The sequence below is a fragment of the Sinocyclocheilus rhinocerous genome, unplaced genomic scaffold (assembly GCF_001515625.1).
Source record: "Sinocyclocheilus rhinocerous isolate Xijiao unplaced genomic scaffold, SAMN03320098_v1.1 scaffold185, whole genome shotgun sequence".
Taxonomy (NCBI): Eukaryota; Metazoa; Chordata; class Actinopteri; order Cypriniformes; family Cyprinidae; genus Sinocyclocheilus; species Sinocyclocheilus rhinocerous.
Window position 1 is genome coordinate 2,123,055 of NW_015662163.1, and position 9,586 is coordinate 2,132,640.

Genomic DNA, 9,586 nt, shown 5'->3' on the forward strand with positions numbered 1-9,586 from the left:
TCTCTCTCTCTCTCTCTCTCTCTCTCTCTCTCGGATCAGCGGATAGTAAACAGAGCTCAGTTAATAGAGTTTCAGCTGTAAAAATATGTGCGGGATATGATAATGCTTCACAGACACACACACGAGTTTGTCTGATTACAGTTCCGTATTTCTGTGCTGTCAGAGTGGCCGTGCATGTAAATCATTTAGCTGAGAGACAATGATGACAATCAGAAAAAAGAGAAGACGCAGCCCTCACATTTGTCACAGTCCTCTCTAAACAGGAAGTTGCAGAGGCAGCTAATAAAAGCTTGGTCGTGTCATTAGCATGTGTGGTGTTCTGTTGTTTTCCGTGGTGGCCAGAACTCTTAAAGGAACAGTTCTGTCATTATGTACTCACCTTCATGCCGTTGTCATACACTTTTTTTTTTTTTTCTCCTGGAGAACACAAAAGGAGATATTTTGCATAATGTTTCTATTTTCAGTAAAAATGAAAAGGGGATTTTTACTCCAGAAATGGGGGGAAAGCATCATAAAAGTGGTTTTGTGTTTATGTACGAGTCTTCTGAAGTCATATCATAGCTTTGTGTCAAGAACAGACTAAAATAAAGTCATTATTTACTGAAGATCTTGGCCTTTGCAGAGTTCTCAAATTGTATTTGCTCTTCATGATCAGTCATGACATGTAAGAACTAATGCAGCTTAGGATCATATACACTGCACCTTGCACAATGCATCTTCATACTTTTATGGATTTCTTTTTTTTGTGTTTCTAGGTACATCTCCCTATAGAGATCGCTCAGTCGGGCATTCATCCCATCTACTCTTGCACCGCTCATTACGTCGAAATGTTGCTCAAGGCAGAGGTTCCTCTGGTTTTTTCTGCCTTCAGGATGTCTGGCTTCACTCCCTCTCAGGTGCTGTGTTTTAAGTACTTAATTTTTAATTACTTCACACCAATCATCTCCGTTGGTAAACAACCAAGCAGACTTGCCAGTGCCAACCTGTACGCATTTTCTGTAGCAGATCTGGTATTTTTAGTGTTCCAGAACAGCAACCGTCTTCCCAAATTTGTAAGGAGAATTGTTTATCAATTTATTGTCAACAAAAAAGAAGCTTTAAGGTTTCCATTTAATGAAAGCATTGTCAAAACAAGACAAACAATGTCCAACAGGATGTCCTGTATTTAAGCTCATCATATGTTACTTCATCACAAATCTCTGTGGGATTTAAATCACTGACGGTGTGAATCGTGATCGCTGGGTGAATGAGTGTTACACTGCCAGGGTAGAAATATAAAGATGCAAGGACATTCTGCTATGACCTGAATGACTGACAATCTTCATAGACAAATTCAGTGATTACTCAACACTGTGCTCTCTCTGGGGTTTATATGCATGATCTCAAAGCTCTGCCTCAAGTCTTCTGTCAGATTGAGTCAGATATGACCTTTTTCTAGCAGTCAAGGACAAACATATTGAAGAGTAACTGTGTTTTCTGCGTTTAGATTATTTATATATATATTTTTATTCTTTATCCTTTGAACACTTTCAATAGGCATGGATCTTATATAATTCCTCTGACATGACTAAAAACGTATTTCTCTGTGTGCCTGAAATTCACTACTGTTGTTAGATTGAAAGATGCTTTCAGTAGCTGTATATACAGTATCTCACAGAAGTGAGTACACCCCTCACATTTTTGTAAATATTTTATTATATCTTTTCATGTGACAACACTGAAGAAATGACACTTTGCTACAATAGGGCCTTTCGCACCGCTTTAGTTCCAGAACTAAATGTACAGTACTAAAGTACTGGGACGATTTTGCGCTAACTATTTCCCAGTACCATTTAAAGGGTTGCATTCGCACCGACAGTGTGTACTAAGAAGTGACGTAAGCCGGTCGACAGCGATATCATTTGTGCGCGTCGTTCAACAACAGAAACAAAGAAGAAGAACATTAACAACAGGAGGATGGAGGACGCTGTGATGGGAGCTGTGTTTTTGTTGCGTCTCGCGGGTTTCACAATAACGGACATGGAAAGTCGACGTATACGTAAAGCGATTGAAAGAACGGAAAGGAGGACTAAGAATCTCCAACGACAACTGGCAGTGCTACATTTGCTACAAGTGCCTGCACTTCAGCGTCCGTCCATCTATCGCTGTTCTCCATACTTGCGAAATAAGTTGACACAATGTTTACAGTATGTTTACACGGCGTTTTAAATCATGGCGGGTGAGGGCGTTTTCGCGTTTGGCCAATCCATGTTTACTTACGTCACGATTAGTACCAGTTGTGCTGGTTAGACCCTGCTCCGGAGTAGGAGCTAATTTGGTTCTCGAAAAAGGCAGTCCGGTACTAAAATCGCACCCAGTTAGAGGAGTGGAAGAGGACTCCAGTGGCAACCTGATGAACTCCATGCCCAAGAGGGTTAAGGCAGTGCTGGAAAATAATGGTGGGCGCACAAACTCACTTCTGTGAGATACTGTATATAAAAAGAGGAAAAAATTTAAAAAGAGCATTTTTGAATGATCAAAACACACACATACTCATAGACCCATCTAAAAATATAAAAATACTTTAAGCAATAAGCTTAAAATCTTCCTGAGCAACATGTTTCTCTTCTTTCTAAGGACACATGAAAACAAGAAGTGCTCCTGTATACAAAAATGGTGTGTTTATTGCCTCTTTTTAGTTTAGTGTGATGTGAAGGGAAAGCAGAAACAAGGGTTCAGAATTCAGTAGCATCAGTAAAATATTCACTTTTTTGTTTTACAAATCAAAATGTTACACTAAAACACAGAGGAAGATTGTGGAAATTGTTGTTTTCAGTACATTTGGTCATTGAGTTAGAGGCAGCGTGTTAAGATTTACTGTACAGTGTGTGCGTGTGTATATATTATTATTATATATATATATTTTTTTTTTTTTGCAAAACAGAGGATGTAAGATGGAGTATTTCATGTCACATGAGTTCATGAGAGACGCTACTTGAGCCATGGAAAGAAAAAAAAGACTCTTTATATGATATATAAATGTGACCATCTGTTTAAAAATAAAAACAAAAAACTTTCTCTTCAGTCCATGACAGAAGTTGTGACAGGAAAGTTATTTATACCAGACCGAAGTATTGATCTGCTAAAGGCTGCAGTCAATACATGATTGAAGGTCATCGGTGTGGGAACTTTTACACAGCAGTAAAATGCAAAAAAACCCTCTGCAGTTGCTACAAAAATATCCAAAGTTCTAAAACTTATAACTAGTTTTGAATGGACAAAAACTGAAGGAAAGAAGATTTTCTGTTTTAAATTGAGTGTCACCTCCATCATAGAGGGCATCCTTGTCTTTGCACTCGGGGAGAGTGTTTCCAATTCAAGACAAAGCAGGAAGAGTGTCTGAAAGAGAGATACAGATGCTGTATAAATTGCATGCTGGAGTGGTCTGAATGGGAGGCATGTACGCGTGGCAGAACTGGAACGCCATCTACGATACCGCAGAATAATTGAACCGCTTCTAAGGGAGGATTATATGACCTGAACTTAGTTCACTGCCACAGAAACAAAACATCATGTTAGAATTCGATACTCAGAAGTTTTTGATCTCTCATTTATTTTTCCAGCATCTCATATCGATTGATTTAAAACATTTATGGTGCAAACATTGCATTTTCTCAAATCTACTTTTCTGGCTCTCTCCTTTCCTCACTCTGTTTGTCCTTCCACCTGTTATGCAGATCTGTATTCAGTGGCTTGGTCAGTGCTTCTGGAACTACCTGGACTGGTCTGAGATCTGTCACTATGTAGCCACATGCGTCATCATGGGACCAGATTACCAGGTGTACATGTGCATCTCTGCCCTCCGTCACCTGCAGCAGGACATTCTGCAGCACACACAGATGCAGGACCTGCAGGTCTTTCTTAAGGTGCAGTATAACTTTTTAAAATGAAAATATCTCATTTACTCATCCTCAATCCAAACCAGTATGACTTTCTTCTGTGGAACACAAAGGAGATGTTTAGCTGAATGTTCACACTGCTCGTTTCCGTTTAATGAAAGTGGATGGGGATCTGGGACAGTCAAGCTCTAAAAAGAATAAAACGGCACCATATAACCTCATAAAATTGCCCCACAGAGGAAAGAAAGTATTTCGAAAAGACATGAGGGTGAGTAAATAATGATAGAATTTTCATTTTTGGCTGAACTAGTCCTTTAAGGTGAGAAAATCCTGAGCCGGTGTTGTTTTAAAGGATGCACAGAGGTTTACAGTGTGCAAGCGTGTCTGCAGTAAATCAGATTAAACACACTCTTGTCCTTGTTTCACCCTTAAAAGTTTTAAACTTTTCAGTCTTTGTGTGTGTGTCGGTGTGCCCTGTACAATAGAGAAAGCGTTTCAGACAATTCCTGAAAGGTTTCTGAGGATTTGTACATATCCAAGATTACAAAACGTATCTATATTTCATCTAAATTAAAGATCTGGATGGAAATTACTCGTAACAATCCCTTCCGATGTCACTCTGAAGCTGAATGCCAGAGTAAATGTACAATGAATCCATTTTGGATGATTCAACATTGTAGAAATCAAACCCAACTAAAGTCATTCTTTGTTTGCAGGATTTCAAAAGCAATTGTCTGTCACTGCTGAATACATCCAACACTTTGAAAACCATGACACAGTCTGGCTAGTGAGTTCAAAGCATCCTGCAAAACCATTTAAGGCTTTTTTTTCTTTGTTTTTATCAGTAACAGTAGGCAGCGGAATAGTTTTAATGTCTTTAGATAATGGGTACTTGTAATTAAAATGTCATTTTTAGTGTTTCATTTTAAGAATCTCCAAGCTGCTTTTTGACATACAACAAAAGCTCAAAATTTAATATTCAAACTTCATCACACCAGGTTTGACATCAGTGATACTAAGCACCTCTGGTACTGATGTATCTAATTTTGTGTTCCTTGACAGTAAGTCATTCTTACAAGTTTGGACTGGCTTGAAGGTGAATGAATTTTTGGGTGAAGTATTCCTGCAAGTTCACCATAGAGTTGATGAGATATTATAATAGGTCATGTTACAGTATGGAATCTAATTGTATGTGAAATTGTGATTGAGAAGACCAGCATTCTGTCTTCATATTCCAGTTCATGATCTTTATTTTTCTTTAGTTTACTTTTCCACTTATTGTCAGTTATTATCTGACTCTATTCAGTTGTATATAAAGATGCTCCGTATTAAAATGTATGGCATTATCTAGCTTTCATCAGCAGTGGATGAAAGTGTTTATCATTTGTTTTGTAATAGACTATTCCAGTCATTAGTTTTTTGTTTGCTCTTAAAACATTGTGAACTTATCTATTTTGTTTGTGATTGCCATACCAACTCCTGTGGTCTGCAGTTATATCACAAAACTGCTTACACTGTAGGCATATTTTATTTAACGCAGCAAACTCATAAAGGTTTATTATCCTTTCTCTCATTTTCATCCATTCACCATGAACCGAAGTGTCCTTCTGTAACTTGAGGCACAGCTTTAGGACTTGCATTCGCTGACTCATCGTAAACAAAATGTAAATCATTTGGCTTTGTCTAAACAATATTATTTATCCACAGCTAAATGTCAGAGTATATTAGGCGGTGCATTGTTTATTTGGTACCAGAACGTGTAGCCACATCTCGCATAGCGACCTCTTGTTTCATTAAAATATGACATTTGCTACTAGGCAGTGAGATTTGGCACAATATGCGTAAAATCTTGCATGATTTCATTCAGCAGTACACAATTTTCAGGGTGATTTTAGCCTCTCTGTGTGCAGGATAATCAGGATCTGCTCAGACTGGAACAAGAATATCAAACTCTCATCGAAACAGATTGACCGCAGTCTATTCTAAAGCCGTTATAAACCCGTTCTACCTCTTTTCCGCAAACCGGCTCTCACAAGCGCTGCTCATCAAATCTGTGCTTCTTTTGCCCGCTTGCAGGAGGAACCGATCCACGGCTTCAGGGTGAGTAATTACCTGGAGTACATGGAGGGGCTGGAACGCAACTACAGATCCATGGTGCTCTCGGACATGAGGAGCATCTTACCAAGGAGCAGCTAGAAGGAAATAGACCACCGAAGATCAGCAGGGACTGAAAGTGCTTGTGGTACAGAATAATACTGAAAATGTTGCAATGATTTTATAACACAACATGCTCGATATGTGAAGAGGACACTGTTTTATGAAACACATTGTGAATATAGCCCACTTGCATTCACTCTCTTTGATTTGTTGGGATTCTTATACTAAAGTATTCTCACTCAGGGAATCATAAATATAAGAACACAAACTCCCACTCAGTGGGATGTATAAAGCATAGTAAATAAATAAGTGCAGTAAATTGGTCAAAAGTGATGTGCAAAAAGGATGATAAAGCAAACCTTTCTACATACCGTAAGCATTATCAAACTTCCCTCACCAAAAAAATTTACATTTTCTTGCACAGAATTCTGGAATACATAATTAATTTCAATTGCAGCGTTGAGCTGTAATTATTTTGCAAAATTGTGGGTGCATATGCGTGTTATATATATATATATATATATATATATATATCATGTTTTATATCACATTTATAACTGTTCTAGTCTGCTTTTCCTTTTAGCCTTTTGTGCCTAAAGTAAAATTTTCCTGTCCTAGGCTAATTACTGGACTCAAGGAATTGAATTAAATTGTTTATTAATCTTTTCCTCGAACAAACTTCTGACAGCATATGTAATTTTGTATCTACAGTCCTGCTTGTGACTTCCTTGTTGCTTGTCAGTAATGATGTTGGAATATGACACACAATGTGATTGTGTCAATGCTACTAATCATTGTAAAAGCTTTAGGATGTATAGTCTGAAATAAGATTACTGATGTCAAAAAAAGTTTTTTACTTTTACCCAAGATCTCAGTGGGCTCATATTGTACAGTCTGAAAAGTAGCATTCATAGAAGCCAGACACATTTAGCTTTGGATTTTGCCAGTGAAACTGCACAGAACAGTCATTTTAATAGGAATCTACCACGTGATTGGGTATTTTACATGTGGGCAAAAGATTTCCAAATGGGTTCAAGTTGGTCACATGAGTCTGCAATGACCAACAGAAAGCTGCTTGGTTTAACATTGACTTCTGTATGAGCTGTGCTTCATACATTGATTCAATAGATAATGCACCTTTTTTGCCCAAAATTTCAATAATGCTGACCCTATATATAGGTGCACAAGTTGTTTTCCAGTCTCAGCCTGTTATATGACATCAGTAAATATGAAAAATTCAAAGCTTTTGATGCTTGATTGCTGTCTTAATGGACAATCAAACAAGTATGTGTGATATGTCAATCCTTGAATTTTCAATGACTCACAGGCCGTTGACGCAGTCTTGTGTAGTGTGTGTTGGATTTTTTTTTTAAGGCATATATTAACATCTGCAGTCTCTTATTTCCATCCTAAGGAAGCTGTATCGAGAGGAGGTATCACATTGACAGGCCGTCATTAGCACATAGATGCAATCTCTCACCCTCGCCATCTGTAACTCACACAGTGAATAATGAATTAGATCATTAGAGAGGTGTCTTTCTCCTTCACAACAACTACTAAATATTGCATACTGTTTACTCAGTAGGAGGCAGAAGCAGTTATAATTTTAAGCTGTAAAAAGTTCCCTCAGAGTGCATCTTTTTTACTTACTTTCTCCATTGCATTAAAAAATAAAAAAAAGGATCACCCGTAAACTTATGTGTATATGCTCAGATAAAAAAGTCAGTTGTGCGTCATCAGTTGATTTCATCTTTGTGTAATCATAACGAGCTGTACGCATTAATCAGGTTAATGATTTAATGACTGATTGTTGGCCAACAGTCATTTGGAAAGCCGTGTGTGTCTTGTGTTGGCTCATTGTAAATTGACAATACAAGGCTTTTGTGACGTGGATGTTGATGATGCATCTGCAGACCAAAATGGTAGGATAATTAGAAAAGGCTAATTATGGGCAATTAAACTGATTAACTGATAATTAAGACCTATCTGTCTCTGTATTAGGCTTGAGGAGTTGCATTAGCTTGATTTTCTCTGGTAAATATGCTTTCTTATTCTCCTTCACATTAATTATCCCCCTTATGACTGCCAAATTCCACTTTCTGAAGAATCTGCTTGATGAATGGGAGAAAGTCATTCGAAAGTCAGCATCACTGTTCCTTACTTACTCTGAAAAGCACTTGAAACAAATCATATGAAGTGTGCAGGGTATTAAGGGCTGTTCACACCAAGGACGAGAACTAAAGTTTTAATAATTGTTCTCATTCTGTAATAATAGTCCACACCAAAGATAATGACAAAGAAGAACTACATCATTGGAATCAATTTCAGAACAATTTTTTCCAGCTGATGAACAATAAAAACATTGACAGCCACTCGCTTATAATAAACAATGTTATTGTGCATTAGCGTTGACACTAACAACTAACTCTAAAGGCCCGTTCACACCAAGGATGATAACTATAAAGATAACGATAAAGATATCAGTATTAAAGAATAGCAGAGTCCACACCACAGCTATAACGATAAATGCACAGAGAAACAATATCATTACGAATCACTTTCAAAACGATTTTTTTTAGCTGATGAACGATAAAAACATTGACGCCCAATCAGAATCCATCCTGCTATAACGAGCTTGAAAATTTAAAGCAGCAGACAAGTGCGCGTTGAGAATAAACAGATGATATTGTTCACTGGTGTGTAATATCGTTATCTTTATAGTTATCGTTCTTGGTGTGAACGGGGCTTAAAGATAACGATAAAGATATAGTTCTAAAAATCGTTCTGAATATTTAAGAATAGCAGAGTCCACACCACAGCTATAACGATAAAGGCACAGAGAAACGATATTGTTGGAATCACTTTCAGAATTAATTTTTCCAGCTGATGAACGATACAAACATTGATGCCCAATCAGAATTCATCCTGCTATAATGAGCTCAAATTTAAAGGGGTCATATGATGCTGCTAAAAAGAACATTATTTTGTGTATTTGGTGTAATGAAATGTTTATGCGGTTTAAGGTTAAAAAAACACATTATTTTCCACATACTGTACATTATTGTTTTTCCTCTATGCCCCGCCTTTCTGAAACGCGTTGATTTTTACAAAGCTCATCGGACCCCTTTAAAGCGGCAGACGAGCGTGCATTTAACATAAACAGACAATATCGTTTGCTGGTGTGGAGGCTAAAATCAGTATCTTTATAGTTACCGTTCTTGGTGTGAATGGGGCTTAAGATTTAAATAACTGTATTTACTGACTGGTTGTTTATATTGCAACATATAGTTAAAGATGCAGTTTTGTCAGTAGTATTTTATAAAAATAAATGTTAGTCATACTTTTTGCTATACTTTTTGCTAACAGTCCAGTTTTGAATTTGTCCTGTACTTCAGGTGAAGCTCATGAGGGTTGTCCTTTAGCACTGATGTTCAAGTGTCAGTCATTGGATATCTACTTACTGTGTACTGATGGACACACAATCAATCTGAGGGTCTTTGAAGAAGATATCACAAGCATTATCCATCTCTATTAAACTCCAGAATCTCAAG

At 37.4% G+C, this 9,586-nt stretch overlaps 1 protein-coding gene across 1 annotated transcript in view; it reads left to right on the plus strand.

The window, feature by feature from the left end:
* The window catches only part of tbc1d32 (TBC1 domain family, member 32), a 39,219-nt gene extending 32,770 nt beyond the window's left edge, over window positions 1–6,449 (plus strand). Inside the window, exons 32-34 of the mRNA XM_016537596.1 lie at window positions 756–896; window positions 3,717–3,905; window positions 5,955–6,449. Of these exons, the coding sequence (XP_016393082.1) occupies window positions 756–896; window positions 3,717–3,905; window positions 5,955–6,074 (450 nt within the window). The 3' untranslated portion in view covers window positions 6,075–6,449. The remainder of the gene's footprint in view (window positions 1–755; window positions 897–3,716; window positions 3,906–5,954) is intronic.
* Window positions 6,450–9,586: the final 3,137 nt, after the last annotated feature.